The sequence below is a fragment of the Anneissia japonica genome, unplaced genomic scaffold (genome assembly GCF_011630105.1).
Source record: "Anneissia japonica isolate Jap-2015-1 unplaced genomic scaffold, ASM1163010v1 scaffold288010_len917306_cov203, whole genome shotgun sequence".
NCBI classification, from domain to species: Eukaryota; Metazoa; Echinodermata; class Crinoidea; order Comatulida; family Comatulidae; genus Anneissia; species Anneissia japonica.
The window spans coordinates 234,926-254,822 of NW_022715767.1; the positions used below are offsets into that span (position 1 = coordinate 234,926).

The following is a 19,897-nucleotide window of genomic DNA, read 5'->3' on the forward strand; positions in this document are numbered from 1 at the left end:
TGGTGGCAGACGACAGATCCTCCCTGTGCAAAGTGTTGAATATTTGTAAAATGTTAAATCCTTGAAAAACATAGTTATGTGCTCTCGATGTTGATGAACCCACAGTTGCTTATTACTTAGAAATTTCATTACATGCTTCCGCATCCATGAAAAGCTATTATCCATATTAACAGTACAATAACATGTTCTTTGAGTACCTCATTACACATTACTGACTCAGAAAACAGAGCATTGATACCATTGTATCAATAACCTGTCTTTAAAATTTATAAATTAACTACTATCTTTAGTAGTAGTAGTAGTAGACATACAGTACTATACATAGATGTACCTATTGTCTGTCTGCACATTATGTGTTTTATAGAAATTGATAAAAAGTTGGAATACCATCCCCATCGCTTAGGACAGGGTGTATCCTTAATATATATATTTTGTATGTAAGCCTATAGCCGTTATTATTAGAACTAGCAAGATAGTTACTTATTGTTTAGTGTTTGGCAGTGTTATACAGTAGGTGACATTGTATAAAATACTGTGGTGCTGGAGGACAAAGGAGTGGAATTAATACTTTGTAATATATTATTCATTACCAGTGAACAACAGTATAGTAAATAATTACTTTCATTTGCCTACAGTATTTATTGGATTTTGTAATATTTATTCATTGTTAAACACATTTTACTTTGTATTTTGCAAATTTGTATTTATTATCACTTTTGTTGTTCTTGAACTTAATTCTTGCATTCTTTTTTCATTAGACATTTAATAAATTTTTGTGTATTAATTTATATTGATATCTTACTCTCATTTGATATTCTCAATTGCTGTACAGTGTGTTTAATGTAGTTTCCATGACTTTAATGTCTGGTTTAATATTTAAATAACAAATGAATAATTATTCAATTATATAATTACAGGTACTGTAATGATGCATCATTATTTATTTATATATATATATTTTTTTGTAGATTTCCCTTCATAGTGGACAGAACTAAACGGCCAAAGATACACAATGGCTGCAACTCCAGGTAACTACTCAATATGTTTGTTCACTTCTTCTATTTGGTACTGATGTCATTGGTACATTATACTGTATTTGGTATACTTATTGGTGCTATTGGATATCTAATAAATTATATATACCCTACCTGCCAAAACAATTGAAAAATTGTCCACAAAATTCCATTAAAACCTTGCATCTTTAACATAGAACAATGCTACAGTATACAATCAAGGAGTTAAGGACTTTCTTATGTAGTAATTACAATATAGTCAAGGATGCTAATTAAATTTGAATCCTTAACTTTATAAACATTTTAATCTTTTCATCCTTGCTATTCTTAGTATTACTTAAACTTGAATTGACTGACTTTTTGCATTCATTATTAGATTGTGGACGGGTTGTGAAGGCAAATGACCGATCATTCAATTCTCAATTTAAATATGCAGTGAGTATAATTACATTATATACAGTATATCATTGAAATATTTATATTACAACTTATTCCATGCACCAACCATCAATGATGATAAACTTATTTTTTATGGCTACCTTTATTCTAGAACTAAAATCAACCTTAACAACATATAATACCATTCTATTATTGATGGGATATTGGGCAGTTCATCGATAAATTTATTGTTATTGTAGTTTTTAGTGGTTTAAAAGTGCCTTGATGGTTTTTATTGTGGAAAGTGCTATAAAAATGCATGACCAGACCATTAAGTTGAGAAACAATAACTCTCTTTGTTGAAGAGTGTATCTTTTCAACGGAATTAAACTGTAGGTTCATTGCACATACATCGGCTACCACCAGTGCAAAAGGAATTAATGAGTAAAAGGTTATTATGTCTGAGTTGTTAATAAGGAAAAATTTATGAGGCCTTGATGAGAAAAACGTTTCAAGCAATTGGTGAGCAAGAGGCTGAGGCACTGATGAGAGGTTTTGTGAGGTTTAGCTGAACACATGTTTTGTGAGTTATTGATTGTGAGCAATAGATGAGCAAGAGGCCGAGGCACTGATGAGAAATTTTGTGATGTTTAGATGAACATGTGTTTTGTGAGATATTGATTAAATGAGGTTGTGAGCAATTGATGAGCAAGAGGCTGAAGCACTGATGAGAGATTAACATGTGTTTTGTGAGATATTGATTAAATGAGGTTGTGCACAATTGATGAGCAAGAGGTTGTGGGGCATTTATGAGCTGGATGTTACATACAGTAGGTGAGCAAAACAAACAATAAGTGAGGTGTAGGTATGCGAAAGATGAAGAGAAACATTAATGAGGAAGAAGTTACTTACAGTAGGTGTGATTGTGAGCATCAATGAGAAATTGTGAGGCATAAGTAAGAAAGATGTTGTGAGACATTAAAAAAAAATAGGTTACATACAATGTGTAAGAAAGTGAGAATTGGTGAGAATAATACAACAGCATGTGAACTGTTGATGAAAGAGGATAACACCACCAAGATTGTAAGCAAAATCAAGCAAATTATGGTTTGGTTTTTAACAAAGAATTATGAGACATTGACAAGGCTAAAGTTTAATGAGCTCTGGTGATTTTGAAATTTGAAGATGTACCTTTAAAGCGATTAATGGTGAGATATATCCGAGTGAAAAATCAGGTGTTAGGTGCTTAAAGTCGTTGTTCATGTTTAACTTTGTCATTTATATCTTCTACTTTTGAAGAAAAGTATGTTTCTCCACTTTATTCAAAGATCATAGTTCACATTATCATTTAGTGAGTTGTGCAAAGTCTTGGTTTTCCGATTTATTTTAATCTATCTTGTCTTCATCTTATTGATTTATTCACTTGATGTTGGGTAGAAATAAAATAATAATAATATAGTAAATAATTAATTTTTTTCTCTTAATTCAAATGAAATATCAAATGTTTAAAAAATATTTACGGTATATAAGAAAATTAACTGTGAATTTTACCCTTTCAATTCATTCAATGCAATAAGAAATGAATATAAAATTATTAAACATTTACTATATTTGCAGACATAGTAAGGCCAAATTGCAGAAAATTTGGGCAATTCCACGGTTAAACTTCTGGACACTTTGACACAAAATTTTAGACTTTATGTGCATACAATATATATAATTTATTCAACAATCACAGTTACACACTGTACTTGCTACTGCTACCTACATTTCTATTGAAAAAAACTTTAAATATCTACAAGCATATATTAAATATGAATTTTAATATCTCCGGTAACTTCAGGACATGAAATAGGAATAGAATTTTAACTTATTTACTTAAACATAAAAGTCTGTGAAACTAAGGCATATTATGCACTTTTTGATATGAAAAGCATTGAAGAGATATTAAGCTTTAATAGGATATCCTTAATAAAAATATATTATGATGACGTATATAATTATGATGATCATTTTTAAAAATCATGTGGTAACTTCAGGACAGTAACTTCCGGACAAAAGGTTGACATCATAATGATGAATAAATTTTCTTTTAAAAAGGTCTTAAAACATAAACAAATGTTGGATTCTTATCTAATTTGTACAAAACAAACATGATTTAATGCTGACTACAGTATTATCAGATGTAATAAAAGCAATTTTTAAAACAGTTTTCATATTTTTGTTAATTTATTCCCGATTTGGTCATATTTTACATTTGTATCACTTTTTAAGAATGTTTTTAAATTAAAAATTATATCGCAGTAGCTAACTTTAATAATAATAATAATAATATACACAATAATTATACTGTATAATTATTATATATATATTATGTATATTGAAGAGTGTCAACAACAATATTTTATTTAGCACTCACTAGAAAAAAAAAACTTAAATGCATTAAAAAAACTGATAATATAAAACTACAAAATTTAAAATTACTTGCAATGATATACCATAAAACCTCGAATTGAAGCCCAATGGGCATAATATCAAGAAGAAGTCCATCTATAATTGAAGCCCCCCTATTTACTTTGCAAATTTAGCCTTGAAAAGAAGCCCATGGACTTCTAGTGAAGATAACATAGGCTGCTTTTCGAGATAGTATTAGTACAGTACGTACACTGTACATAAATTTCAAAGAAGCTAAATAAATTAAAAACATGCTTTTTTATACACTCCATGATACAGATTGATGTTACAGTGGCCCTATTTATTATTTTATAGCACTAATTCCGAAAATTTACAGCATATATTTTGAAAAGCCCTTTTTTAACTTTGCAAAAGTGGCCTCAAAAAGAAGCCCATCCAAAGTTTGCAAAAAAAAGAAGCCCAGGGCTTCAATTTGAGGTTTTACTGTATCACAGTTTCTGTACTCTACAAGTGCGTATACAAAAATAAACAATTAGGTATAACTTACTGATTATTTATAGCTTGTCCATATCACATGATTTTTTAAAATGATCATTATATTAATATAAGTCATTACAATATATTTGTATTAAGGATATCATATTAAAGCTAAATATCTCTTCAGTGCATTCTGTATCAAAAAGTGTATAATATGCCTTTTTCCCAGACTTTTATGTTTAAAAAACTAAGTTAAAACTCTATGTCCTATTTCATGTTCTGAAGTTATCGGACACAATAAAATTCATATTTAATATATGCTTGTAGATTTTTTTTCAATAGAAATGTAGGTAGCAGTAGCAAGTACAATGTGTAACTGTGATTATTGCTTGTTGAATAAATTATATATATTGTATGCACATAAAGTCTAAAATTTTGTGTCAAAGTGTCTCGAAGTTACCATGGAATTGTCCCCTGTGCATTTAAATAGGATGTCACAGTGTTACCGTCACAAAGTTACCAAAAAAGCAATGTCAGGACACTTTTTAAATTGCTATAATTAGTAAACGAAATAATTTTTTATTTCAATTCATGTTTAAGTTGTTCACATATATGCTTATGATTTGAATAATAAATTTTTTAAAATTTTGTTAAGTACCTTTTGAAAAATTAAAAAAAATATTACTTTTTTGGTAACTTCGGGACATTTTATATGGTAGTTCATCGTCAAGTCGCTGTAGCGGAACGAAGTACGCAAAATAAAATAAATTCATGAATATACTACATATAATGTTAATAATTACTAATCCAATCAGTTATGTTGGTAATATATGTTAAAGAGCATAAATTAAACACTCTAAAAGTTGGCCTAATTTATTCATTTTTTAGAAAAAAAATAATATTAATTGTATTTCTTATATAAAATTTAAGTGAGTATACAAATTTGAAAACTAAGACCATTTCATGAAAGTTCAGAATTTCATCTTTAATTTGATATCAAATTTGGTAGGATACCACTATTTTAAAAATTTAGGTGCTATGTCCTGTTTTGCATGGAATTGCCAATTTATGTTAACTGTTGTTTGAGATTTTTCTATCAAAAAACGCATCAGGGCATGTCACAATATGTTGAAAGTTCATTGTACATTTATTATCATACATAATTGTTATGCCAGATCCTAAAAAAACATGTTATGCTTTAAGTTTATTCCCTGTGTAGTTTTTTTTTAATGAATTACTATATAAATTAATATCTTTGTGACATCAGAAAGTACCCAGAGGCACCGAGATGACACAGACAATGAGATATGCCATCATCGTCATCTTTCTCACCATTGTCTTCTCTCTTTATTTCATGTTTATTTTCATGAATAATATTGTAATATTTTCCCATCCCTTCACCAAAGAATGCAAATTTGCATTGTTTATATATGTTGATATATGATGATAGATAAATTGAATTTAAATTATGCTGCTAGCTAGCAGCTGATCTTTAATGATTTATGATTCTCTCAACCAGCAACATGTTTACATTCGTTTGCCACTTTAAACATTGTATGTAAACCAATAATGTCCTAAAGTAACTAACCATGTGGCAAGATAGGTGAATAGCACCTAAGAATTAAAAAAAAATCCATGAAATTAGGTGAAATGTCATTAATCTGGTGTTTGTGGGTCAAAGTGCATTTACTCATCATCTGACCAATATCATCATTATTATACTGTATGGAAACACATTCAGTTAATTAAGGCAGTAAGTCATAGGAATCGTGACATATTTTTGCTACAGTGAGAATATCAACACATGTTAGTCACTATATACTCCTCGACATTTGTTTGCCCGTACCATGGTGAAATCAATAGACAATGGTGATATTTGTCGTGGGCAAAAGCTGGCTGAGCATAGAAAGCTGACTTACTACAACACTGTTATGGACTGCTGCTAATCAATAAATGAAATGAGACAAAAATTTGCATCGATATTCTGGCTTATTACCTTAATCGCTGGGGAGTTTGTATTATGATCTTTATATTCATCATATTAATTATACTATAATTATTTTAAAAGGAATGCATTACATAGTTAATAATTCCAACTGAGGTCTGTCATCATCAATGCATCATTCATAAAATTTCAAAAAACCATTTTTTATTTTTTTATTTTATTTTTTATTTTATTTCATTTCAACTCCACAGCAGTAACGATTACGAACCCAACACTTACAGGATGGATAAAAAAAAACAGATGCAAACAACAATTATCCTGCCCTAACATTAAAGAATACAAGGAATATGTTTCTTTTTAAATTCAGTAAAGGAATAAAAAACAATATCAATACTGTATCTAAATTAATATAGTAATTATAGTATTTACTTAATCTGTAATTCTCTAGGATCAGAGCAAAAATTAATTTGTATGTATTTATATTTTTGATTTTATCCCAATCTTATTTTGTTTCCATTGACCAATATATTTCTGCTGCTTTACTTTGAACGAGGTCAATAAAATAAAATCAATTTATTCCGTGTACAACAAATACTAATGATAAAGGGAGGTGGTCAGTATTAATTACACAGCCTCTATTTAGCTTCATATTATTACACCCGTTCACTAGATAAACACCTATACAGTCAACCCCCTGGGGAGGATTTCATAATGTGATGGTATTAATCACTGCATTAGTATTGAAACCTTCCATGTACCTACCAGGTGAAGAGAGGAAACATGTCATCCTGTACTTATGTACACGAACAAGTGGACAGTCTTCAAATTTTTACCGTTGATTTTTTAATATTTTAATTTAAGCCCTATACTGCTGCAACATATGAATTCTTCCACAGTAACACTTTAAAAATAGAAACATTATATTTAGCCAAGTGGTGGCTCCAGAAAATTTCTGACGGTAATCCAACTAGTCTGACAGAGGGGAAATGAACCAAAGGGCACCAAGAGTTTCGTTCAGAACCCTGAAATGAAATTCCTGGTGGGTTACATATGGAGAGACTACAGTATATAGTTTAGGATGGCGCAACATTTTACTGATCTTGCCACTGATTTAGCCAAAATACAATCATTTTTTTATATACTTTTTTAATGCTACTCATTCATCTAGAATAGTTATCTAGAATAATTATCTAACAACAGATGGTAGATATGCAAAAGTCATGAACTTGTCCTTGCTATCAAGAATAATATTTAATGTCAACACTACATATTCATACATGAAACTGAATATTAAATTGTAATTTAATAATGGAATATTTTCCTCAACATTTCCTCTTTATCTCCTTGTATAAGTTTGGGTTTTTTTTAATGATTTATTATTGCTTGAAAAAAGTACCTTTAAAAATGTTTTAAAAGCAGGCTACTTACTACTAGCAAGAGGACAGTCACTGTTTGTGGAAAAATGTGGTGGAACAATCTACTCGCATATACCTGTATTAGAAAATCAGTCTTGGAAGATATCTCTAGAGATTTTCTTGCCGTGAGAATTTTCTCTTCTCAGAAGCTTGTAAGCTCTATGAGCCTTAGGGAAGTAGTGCATTATATATATATTAATAATAATAGTAGTAATACTGTAGTCTATACCAGCTTCATTAGGTATAGGGAAGTTGTGAAAGAATTTAGAGTAATTGAATTGGTTGTTTTAATTTGATTGGACATGTTATACGGGACAGGGTTTGCGTGGAATGTAACCTAGTTAATTTCAATTACTTGTGAAGCTTTAAGTTAAAAAACAATAAGTAAATGTGCTATTTGTGAGCTAAATTACTTCCTATATTGGTTTATTTATTTATTTGAATTTTATATTACTTACACTTATTGGAAAATAAAGTTGAAGTTGAATTTCAAAATAGGTAAAAGTATAGATAATTAGCTAGACAATAAATAAAATATGGTGTAACCATCATCACTGTTTATCATCATCATCATCAAAAACATTATCCTCCTACTCATCATCATCCTCGTCATCATCATCATCCTCATCATCATCCTCATCATCCTCATCTTCCTCATCATCATCTTCCTCATCATCATCTTCCTCATTATCATCATCTGTTATACTCATATTTGATGGATCATGAGCCATATATGTAACAACGGATGAACATTTATTCAAAAATCATCAAACATCATAACTTTGTGTTATGTAAACAACGGTCGTCTAGCATGACGCCATGATGAATATAGCCCCTGACCTCTTATATCCTCTAGTCATTAGGACTCTCGAGGGGAGCATACAAGCTGTATCATAACACATCATAATCATCATCATCTTCCTCATCCTCATCATCTTTTTTTTTTTTTTTTTTTATATTCATCCTTAAAAGACATGACATACAAAGATTTCAAAGCAAAAAAATGCACATCATCATCTTCCTCATATCATGCTCATCATCATCTTCCTCATCATCATCATCATCATCATGGTCATCCTCATCATCATCTTCCTCATCCTCATCATCATCTTCCTCATCCTCATCATCATCATCATTCTCGTCCTCATCATTATCATCTGTTAGATCATTATATTCATCATCATAGTCATGTTTTTTCATTATTATCGATAATATTCCAGTCATGAAATGACATCCACCGCATCCCATGTAGGTTAAGTGAAATTAAGTGAACGAATATAGCGCATTTTCTTTTCAACTAATAATAAGTATGCATGAAAAACAGAAAAACAGAAAACAATATCATTATTATACGTAGGAGATACCCATTATTGTTTTTAATCAGTGAGCCTGAATTTATTAGAGAATAAAATATGAGAAGATTGTAAGATGAGCTTTACCATTAGTTAGTAATGATAACAGTCAAACTTATGCAACCTCTGACCAGCCATAAATAATCTTCATACCTCTGTTTTCAATTATCCACGGGGCATGAAATACAATTCCTATCGTGCACTAGGTATCTAATATAAATGAGAATTTTGATCAAATATTTAATACAGAAAATGATCAGTCTTAATTCTTTAAAAAGGTCGTTGTAAATGACCCAAATGTTTGTGTCAGTATATTGTCTGTATGAAGCTACACATTAGGTCTGACTTAAGTAATCATTGCTCTAGACGCAGGGTTCCCGGAACGCCGCCCTCAGCAGCGTGTGCGAAGCACAACTCAGAGTCAGAAATGGAACGTGAAATTTCGATATGGTTTCGTAGTCAGATTTGCGAGAAAAACTTCAGCTACCCATATTTCTCGACCGAGACGTCAGTGGGAGCTGCAATTTGTATGGCAAGGAGATAGTGGTACCCTTAGTTCGTATTAAGGGAATTTACGCCCACAAACCTTGTAGTTAATAATATTTTGGTTATAATAGAAAATTTTTATTTTTTGGTGACGTCACACTCACAATATAGTTAGCATGCATACGTCATAACTAGATTACATCACCTTTTCCTGGCAAAGCAAACTTTCCTGGCGTGCTTTTTTCATGGATAAACAAACACCACTGCTTTGCACATGACTTGCCTAGCTAGGGCTATAAGAGGCGCATTGTTAGCATTGTATAATACGTCTGCAACTGAATTATTCTTAGTTATTTTTTTTCTTATTTTAATTTATTTCTTTCGAAAGTGTACTTTCTATCACATATAATTGCACTTAGGCCCAGGCCTATTCTTATTAATTATGCCTCATCGTCCCCCGCTATAGTACATCAGTAGCCCCCCCCCAACGCTGCAATACAGATGTTTACTAGCCAACACAACGTGATTGCACCTTCCTTCCCAGGTGTTCATGTAACATTTGCATATTGTTAGCTAACCAGTTGTGTGTGTGTACCTTTGTGAAAATGAGTACCGCGGCGTACTCACTTTCACAAAGCATTTGCATCCCCTCTTGGAAAGAGGGAACTTTGAAATAATTGTCTCCAGATCTTATAATAATATAATAAATACTTTACGCTAGTTAATCTCCGTAATTTAGCTTGCACTTATGCATTGAGGGAGCACTTTTAAAATGTACAATAATCATTTCACTACCCGACAAACCCTGAACTTTATTCATGCATTGCATAAAGAGTTTCATCTTGCTGTACTCCAACATCACTGGCGCATGGTAACAACCAACTGACTGCAGACCATTTCCGGTCACACATTACTCTCCATAACGCAGCAAAAAAAAAAAAGTTTTTATAAATTTTATTTTCATTATGCCCACCACTGCCTTGAAATCTCCAATAAAAAGATGTGTATATTTCTTCCTAATTGTATAAATTTTAAGCATTTAACCATCCCATTACTACAATGTTTACATTCACCGGTAAAATTTTAATTGAGGCGAGTCATCATGAAATTGATTTTCTTGAAAATGTTCAATCACGAACCTAAAACGTCATAAAAGTGTCGCGAAGACAGAAAGAATAAATACCTTAATGTGATATTATGAGCATGTTATACATGTTAGACTTATGTTATTGATGTGTCCGTGGTGGCTAAATGTGGTTTGTTGTCTCATCTAGCATGAGCACAATCAATGAAATAGCTCTCCTCCATGATGACTTAAATTAATTTTTTTTAAAGAATAATACTGTAGGCCAAGTAAAAAAATTAATTAGTTTCTCATGCCCACCCGCATCCAAGTACAACCTCTTCACATTAATTTTTATATCATTTTTTTTTCATCAGTATTTACACAGATCCTGTGGTATTTAATAATTGAAATTACTAAGTAATGAAGAAATTTATTCTTTTTTTTTTTCAGAATAAGTACAACCTCTTCACATTAATTTTAATATCAAACTATTGTTATTTCATTATTATTATAATGATTAAATTTAAATAATGATTATTGATTTGATTTTTTTTTCAGAGTAATTATAATATCAAGACTTTCCAAGTACAACATCTTCACATTAATTTTAAAATCAAACTAATTTGTTTTCATAAGTACTTAATGATTAAATTTAAATAATGATTATTGATTTGATTTTTTTTTTTCAGAATAATTATATCAAGACTTCCAAGTACAACATTTTCACATTTATTCCAATAAATTTATTTGAGCAGTTTATGAGAATTGCCAATTTTTACTTCTTAATACTGTTAATACTGCAGGTAAGATCTATTTTCTGGCATACGAAAATGTCACTCCTAAACATATGCTATGTTAATGTTTTTAAAATATGAAGAAATATGTATTATTGTTGAAATTCAACAAGGAAATTTGAATAGGAATTTGGATGAGAAAATGGTGGCAGCAGTGCTGCGGTTATGACTAGTACACTGGGAGGCAATCCCCCTACCTTTTGTGGATTGCACACTAGACAGTTTTTGTGTAGTGGTTGGCTTCGGTTTAGGGGTATGGAAATTGAGAATGCGGAACTAAAAATGTATTCCATTGAAAAGTCATAGGTCATTTTAAATATTTTAAACCACTTAAATTGGAACAAATTTGTCTCAATGGGCGGGAAAGCGTCTGCCCTTTCCCAGTCTACACCCACTTTGCTTGTGGTATTTTACACATAGAATGAAGAGTTTAATGTCCAATCTAAAGGAGGAGGTAATCAGAATAAAATGTATCAAACCTTTTTTTGCTGTACAAGCTCACCCTCAGCTCTTTGGAATTGGAAAGCAATCCTCGCAAAATATTGTAATGCATACCAAAGAATTTTTTTATAGACTACCATAGAAAGTTTTATTAAAAGAAAGTCATAAAAAAGTTTTAGTAGACTTTTTGTAGTATAGACTTAATGAATTCAAATCATTTGCTGTTTCAGTGTAGCTAGAGACATACTGTAGACAACTTAGATGAATAGACCCTCAATTATTAGATAATTTAGGTTTGATTTATAAGATAGATCTAATTGCTAAGTATGCCTGTGGTATGTATCATAAATTCCTCTTCAACCAAATTGAGTAATTTATTAATTGCTTTCGAAGAACATACATACCTCTGCCTGTGTATTTACCAGCATTTGACTGTCTGTTAGCAGGATTTTGTTGAAACTATTAACTGAACCGTCATAAAATTTTGTGGAGTAGTACACATTTACCTGAGAAAAATATGAAGAAATTTTGGGGCGAAAAGATCAATGGCTCACATTCACAGAAAATCACAAAATTACGTATTATTATTATTATTATTATTATTATTATTATTATTATTATTATTATTATTATTATTATTATTATTATGCAGGCTTCGGCCTTACGATTTGTACGTTCCTACCTCGGGATGCTTAGTTCGAGTTTTCACAAGTTTATTTTGTGGTGTTGTATGGAAATCTATTCAGAAGTAAAGTACCGAATGAATGTATGAATATATTATTAGGTTAATTAATAGCTGTTTAAATGCATTAAGATATTACAGTGATATTCTGTAGGTCTTACTTGGGTAAGGGGTCCTTCTTCCTATAGGGTCATGTAAATATAGCCTTTTTTTTTTCCACATGTTTTTCTACCATTGCAATGTATTGCATTGTAGCCTTTTTTTTTTGCCACATGTTTTTCTACCATTGCAATGTATTGCATTGTATACTATAAGATGAAAATAATTATATTATGAACTTATAGTAAAACTTCTCATTTGCAGTTCATTGATGTAGTTTCATCGTTAAACCCTGTAACGACAGCCTTACCCCTAGTATTTGTACTAACTGTATCGGCAGTTAAGGACGGCATCGATGATTATGTAAGTATGAAGTATAGTTAAACTTTCTCAAATTGTCCTGTAATCATTAGCAGTTTTTGATGGTGTTTCGTTGCGTTTACTGTATCTGAGTTTTAATATTATGTGCATAGTGTAATTTTTTTTATTGACACAATAGTATTTTTGCGACATTTTATAATAAGTAGACCATTAACATTCAATTTTTTTCCAAAATCCATATTAAATTGATTAGAATAAAGCAAAATTTGAGAACAATGTCATTAAAAATAGAAACATAGTATCAAAAATATAAAAGGGAATTGGAAGCATTAATACAAAAATCAAATTGTATGATAATATATGGTTTCATATAATATTAAAGGGCATCTATTAATTCAATAAATGAAATTAATGATTTGTTTTGAAAATGTTTTCATTTGCAGAAAAGACACAAAAGCGATGGGACAGTTAACAATAGAACTGCAGAAATATTGGTTTGCCAGTAAGTATACTTTTTTTTATTTGACCTCTAAGTACATTAGTTTCTTTAAATAAATGTAATGTAATGTTTAAAAGTAGTAAGTATGGTTAACAGAACCTTATTTTTAGAAATTGCAAAATCTTGTCCTGTATTTATAAGCCAATGTCAACAAGTACTAATTTATGCCTACAGATTCCATTTGAAAATAAAATTTATTATTGTTATTATTATAACGTTTCTGTATTAAATTTTGTGCCTTTACAAGAAATATACCTTTGCACACAATACTTTTTCTTGAGATGAGCTCGGTTCTTCAGTCAACTAGTGCTATACCTATTGAAGAATATTATTCAAATTGTAATTCAATATTTCTTAGCATTGGCCATTTGGTGATTATTGATAACAATTTGTCTTTTAATATTCTTAACATGAATATCAGTGTTACAGATGTTGTTGGCAATTATGACATTCTCTCATTCAATACTACTTAACATCACTATCCCAGTGTTATTGTAATTAATGATAAAATCAATAAATAATATATTATTCTACCTCTCTCACTGATGAATATCTTTTATAATTCTGATAGCATGAAGGAATTTATTATAATTAGATGGGTCTCAGTGCAAATCCAATCGATTTAAACTTGCTTCATTATTTCTATAGTTTATTTTATTGATTTAGTCACTTACAGTAGATTGTATGGATCTTCTTAGCTGTAAATGCCATGGAAAATAATTAAACAATTGATATATAACTGTTGCGATTTGCAGTAAATATATGGAAATATACACAGAAAATAGAAACTAAATTGAAATTGCAATCCATTATTTCGGTAATAGATTTTTGATTGTCATATGCAAAGAAACATAGTTTTATACACTGCATTATTTTCTTTTGTCTCAAGTGCATTTAGAATTTCTTTGAAATGGATATGATTATAGAAATTTTATTTATTATTACTAATGTGAAAGGTAATATGCTTCATTAGAAAAATGTAAAAAATATTTGTTTTTGATGAATTTAAAATTTGAAATTATTTCCCTTGTGTTTGGGCTTTACAGCCAAATGATTGTGGATATATTTGTGATGTAGTTCAGGCTTCAAGTAATATAGAGACTATGTTTATCTGTTTCTACAGGAGTTCATTTGTGACCTATGTATAGGTATATAAGTTAAAAGTATTTTGAACCTGTTCAGTGTAGGTTATTGTTGCCCAACACCTGGTATGTGCCTAAGTGAGGGAGTTGTTCTCGTAGTCACGGGGATGACCTTGCATGTGCAAGAACCCAGAAGAAATGTAGCGCAACTATCAGGATGTTTAAATTTGCAGCGTGATTGGCAGAATTAACGTATGCTCACAGTAATCAATCAGTCAGTCAATCAATCAGTCAATTAAAATATATCTTCAATTTTCAACATTGAAAGTATGTTCAAGCATGCTTTTGACGAACATTGATGCAGAACATTATGTAGAGTATGTCATAGCAATGCAGTTTCTCGTGTCTGATCGTTTTTTTTTTTAATCCATCAGAGACACAAAGCGTGATCTAGTGGCGACCAAGTGGCACCATGTGCAAGTTGGGGATATCATTAAACTGTATAATAATGACTTTGTGACGGCCGACATCCTTGTATTATCTAGTAGCGAGCCGCATAGCGTAGTTTACGTTGAAACTGCTGAGCTTGATGGGTATGTTATTACTTATTACGTAAATATTTAGACAAGATTTTCTTGTCCTTGCATGTAATTTATCGGATTGGTTAACAGATACTAGACAGTAGTAAATGTATAATAATATAAAATATAATATCTTCATTAAAAGGTTGTACACAAAATCCACATCAATGCCTGTATTTGCGAGCCAATGATTAATGACAAAACAAGAAAATACAAATTTAAATATACAGTTGAAGATTTAACTAAAATGCGAAATGTAAAGTCTTAAGACCTACTCTATTTGATTGCTGGAACGTTTTCCCATTAAGGGTTAAACCTGGCATTCCATCATGCCTATTCCATTTGATTTATTTGTATATCTATCCATTCCCTATATTTTTGTCTGTTAAGTTATTTGCATATCTGTCCACCTATCCATCTAGCTGTCCGTACTATATTTATTCATCAATTCATCCACTTTGTTCACTTACTCATTGTTTTTACATATTTACTGCTTTCATTTTAGCCATTTATTTATTCGTTAAATATTTTCATTCATTAATTCATTCTGCATGTTATGTTCATCAATTCATTTTTTTTCTTTCATGTATTTTCCCATTCTTATACCATACCTTCCTAAATTTACTTATTCACTTGTTCCCGCCATTCATTTTCTGTTTTTTTTTTTCATTTGTCACTTCTTTCACTTATTCTCTTTTTTCATTTATCTGATTCTCTCCATTACTCAGACTATTCATTCATTCATAGATGTATTTTTTCATTTTTCTTATACCCGTATCTCTAATTTCTATCATTTGTAATTTGAAATATTTTAATGAAGATTTTGATTACTCATAATCTAAAGATATGAAGCTGATTAGTTGCCAAGGTTACGAAATCCCAAGTCAGGAAATTGCTATTTAAAAAAATATATGCCCTAAAATAGTATTATCCATTTGTTAATTCGTAGAATACCATTTCATACCTGAACAATTGAGACTTACTGTGACAACTTGTGATCTGTGATCATTTTTTTGTGCTCCAAACTTATTTGTCTATATAGTTTTCAAGATGATATTTCTAGAAAATTATTTTCATGGTTTAGGAACACAAATAATTTTCCTCCATGCATACTTAGTGTAATAGAATAAGCTTGAGTATTGTAGTGTCTTGTCTGTGTTCCTCTATGCATACTTGGTGTAATAGAATAAGCTTGAGTAGTGTAGTGTCTTGTCTGTGTTCCTCTATGCATACTTGGTGTAATAGAATAAGCTTGAGTAGTGTAGTGTGTGTTCCTCTATGCATACTTGGTGTAATAGAATAAGCTTGAGTAGTGTAGTGTCTTGTCTGTGTTAAGCTAACTTCCTAATTCTGTCGTATGTATATTAATTTATACATTAATTTATTCATAAATTTATTAATTCGTTATTCAGATGTTCATCTGTGTTTACAGATGTTAATAACATCAATAGTTGCCATACGGTACATTATTCATTTTTTAAATCAAAATTTAACATGGTTTATGATTCAATGGAAACTACCCATTTAGGGTGACGCCCTGGAACACATTGGGATTTTATATTAGTAGTAAGTACCCCATTAACCTTTGCTTTGACAGAGGTTTAATTGAAAGACCAATTTATCTGTCCTTACCATAGTGCTAAAACTGCAATGCATTTAATCGTATTCTAAAACAGCTTTTATAGCTTTCTTACCTGAAAAATGGCCATTACTTTATTCTTAATACTACTTACTTCCGCATATGCAAACAATTTGTTTGAATAATGCTTGGTATGATATTTGATGAATTTAATTACTTTTTTGTATCTTGCAGTGAAACCAACCTGAAAGTGAAACAAGCCCTTCCAGAAACATCACCGTTAGGACAGGACCTAGAAAAACTTGGCAATTTTAATGGTAAATGAGAAAAGAGATAGAAATAATAAGTATTCTTATTGTTACTTTAGTATACAATTTGCCCTCCAATCGAGTCTCAAATTAGAAGGTTAGATTTGTGTTGAAAATTCAAAGACTGTTAGTTGGTACTTTGAAAAAGTTGTTTCAAATTAGAGGGATCTCTGAATTGCAGTTGTCTCAAATTGGATGGAAAATGTTATTTAGTAATTGTAGTTTGAGAGGGTGATGATCATAGTAATATTGGAAATATTATAGTTAAACATTAACATTATACATTATAAAAGAGGGTAAAATGTTACAAGTATTAAATCATAAAAGTGATTGATATTGAGAATTATTGCTGAGTAGGAAGATTATAAATATTGATATTGAGAATTATTGCTGAGTAGGAAGATTATAAATAGTTTGTGTGTATATTGCTCATCTTCTCAAAATCCCAGAATTTTACTATCATCCTACTTGACAACTAAGTGGGATAGTTGTAAATAATTTGTGTATATGTTCTTGTGCTTGCAGTTTCCTTGAACCTAATATGCTAATGACTATAATGTCAGGCATATGCATAATACACTTTGTCAGATTCCACTTAATGTTTTATCAGACCTTGCTAAATATATTCTTGTTTTTGTAGACAAGAATACATTTAGCAAAGTGTTAAATCTGACAGATAAATATCTGATTGTATATATATATGTTTGGCTTAAGGCTCATAATGAAAAATTAAATTTTAATATTTTAAGAACATATTTTACTACAGTATCATTTTAATTTTCAGGGGAGGTTCAATGCGAGGCTCCAAATAATCGTCTTGATCGATACGAGGGAACACTAAATTGGGGCGAAGAGAAGTTCTCGCTGAACAATGACCAGCTCTTGCTAAGAGGGTGTCGGATACGTAATACACAGTGGTGTTATGGAATTGTAATCTTTGCCGGCAAGGATACGAAGCTGATGCAGAACAGTGGGAAGTCGAAGCTTAAAAGAACCAGTCTGGATAAACTTATGAACAAGCTTGTAATATCAGTGAGTATCAGTTAAATCTGAAATCTTGGAGTCTTCTACACCATTTGCTTAATAGATGCTAAATGATATGATTTAATGTTCTCCATCTTCATATATATCCAAAATAAATGTCAAATATAACTACATTTAAGAAAGTATAATACATACTCCAAGTATTGAAATACACGCCATCGTGTTGGGATTCAACATTTCGACATTAATTATGTCATCATCAGGAATGAAAAAAATTATCCATATTAGCAAGCTTATATGCACTAGTACCAAAAGTGTTTAACCAATCAAAACATTACCTCTAGTAGGTGACATAGCAGTGATTTAAACAAAAGATCAAAGCACTCTTACTCCTGTCTCTTATACACATCTAGATGTGTATAAGAGACAGCTTCCTACACTGTTGTTAAATTGTAAATCCAGAAAGTGTACTGTGTCACTGTTTTCAAATCTGGATAAACTTATGAACAAGCTTGTAATATCAGTGAGTATCAGTTAAATCTGAAATCTTGGAGTCTTCTACACCATTTGCTTAATAGATGCTAAATGATATGATTTAATGTTCTCCATCTTCATATATATCCAAAATAAATGTCAAATATAACTACATTTAACATGTGTCATTATGCATAATTAAATAATAATTTTTTATATTAAGAAAAAATATAACTTTAAAAATTCAAAGGTTAGATCAGACATTGACACTTGAACATTGAGCCATATTGTTATTAACTCTTATGTAAAATAGAGAAACATTTTAGTGATGAAGATTAAATTAAAGATTTACGGTAATTATATATTGGTCTTATATCTACCACATGATTTGAAAGCCTTACAAGGTACGTATACTTGAGATAGTATAATACATACTCCAAGTACCTAAATGCATGCCATCGTGTTGATACTTGGACTATGTATTATACTACAGTATCTTATCTGTGATTAATCAGTGGACCTTTTGCTGTGTATGCGTGTTCTAGCTTGTAATCAGCACATATTTTGAATCTACCAATTGCTCACCTAAATATTCCTGAATAGAGAGAAAGAGAAAGAAAATGTGGATACATTTCTGTACTCAAGGCTTGCCCAAAGTTACAAACACAAGGCCTAAGTTGAGAATTGGACTCTAAAACTTTATGTTGAGACACTGAATCACAAACTGTGCACTAATCTTTTCCATGCTCGAGTACATGAAAATTAACATTAAATGCAGGTTATTTGTAATGATGCTTTTTTTTCTTCAGATATTTATATTAATGCTTGTCATCTGCCTCATCTGTTCCATCTGCTGTTCCGTGTGGGAATATACATATGGGGAAGAGTTCCAGGTTTACCTTCCTTGGGATCAGAAGAACGGCGCTATCATTGCAACCTTGAATTTCTTCTCGTATATAATTGTACTAAACACACTTGTACCTATCTCACTTTACGTAACGTAAGTAATATGTTCAGCTTTATTTTTAAATCTTAAAAAAAATTGTATTTAAAATTCCAATTTATTATTAATCATAATTTTATATTAATTCATTCATATGGTGTAAAGATAATGAATTTACGTTGTTTCCATATAGGGTAGAGTTGATTCGTTTGTTCCAGAGCTTTTGGATAAACTGGGATGTGAAAATGTATTACGAGACCAAGGACTGCACAGCAAAGGCCCGAACCACAACATTAAATGAGGAGCTGGGGCAGATTCAGTATGTGTTTTCTGATAAAACAGGTACTTTAACCCAGGTATGTTTCTGTGTTGTTTTTATTTTGTACTACTTTCCTTTCCTAATAAAGTATACGAAGTACAATTTTGGTGATTCTATTATTTTCAATGCAAGTTCTGAAATTTAGAATCTATTATCTGTTCATCCAGGTATCTCATAGATTACCAATACTGCCGTTTATAGATTGATTTCTGCTATAAGGCTGAGAAATGCTCTCCCATTGGTC

The 19,897-nt window shown here is 30.7% G+C and overlaps 1 protein-coding gene across 4 annotated transcripts in view; it reads left to right on the forward strand.

The window, feature by feature from the left end:
• The window catches only part of LOC117109355 (probable phospholipid-transporting ATPase IM), a 48,633-nt gene that overhangs the window by 10,515 nt on the left and 18,221 nt on the right, over positions 1 to 19,897 (forward strand). For all 4 annotated transcript variants that reach the window (XR_004445510.1, XM_033251661.1, XM_033251662.1 and 1 more), the window contains exons 2-11: positions 969 to 1,028; positions 1,390 to 1,448; positions 11,237 to 11,350; positions 12,828 to 12,926; positions 13,328 to 13,386; positions 14,900 to 15,058; positions 16,860 to 16,942; positions 17,718 to 17,965; positions 19,201 to 19,391; positions 19,528 to 19,690. Coding sequence is in view for 3 of the 4 variants with exons in the window: in XM_033251661.1 (XP_033107552.1) it covers positions 1,013 to 1,028; positions 1,390 to 1,448; positions 11,237 to 11,350; positions 12,828 to 12,926; positions 13,328 to 13,386; positions 14,900 to 15,058; positions 16,860 to 16,942; positions 17,718 to 17,965; positions 19,201 to 19,391; positions 19,528 to 19,690 (1,191 nt within the window). In the remaining variant the exon portion in view is untranslated. The remainder of the gene's footprint in view (positions 1 to 968; positions 1,029 to 1,389; positions 1,449 to 11,236; positions 11,351 to 12,827; positions 12,927 to 13,327; positions 13,387 to 14,899; positions 15,059 to 16,859; positions 16,943 to 17,717; positions 17,966 to 19,200; positions 19,392 to 19,527; positions 19,691 to 19,897) is intronic.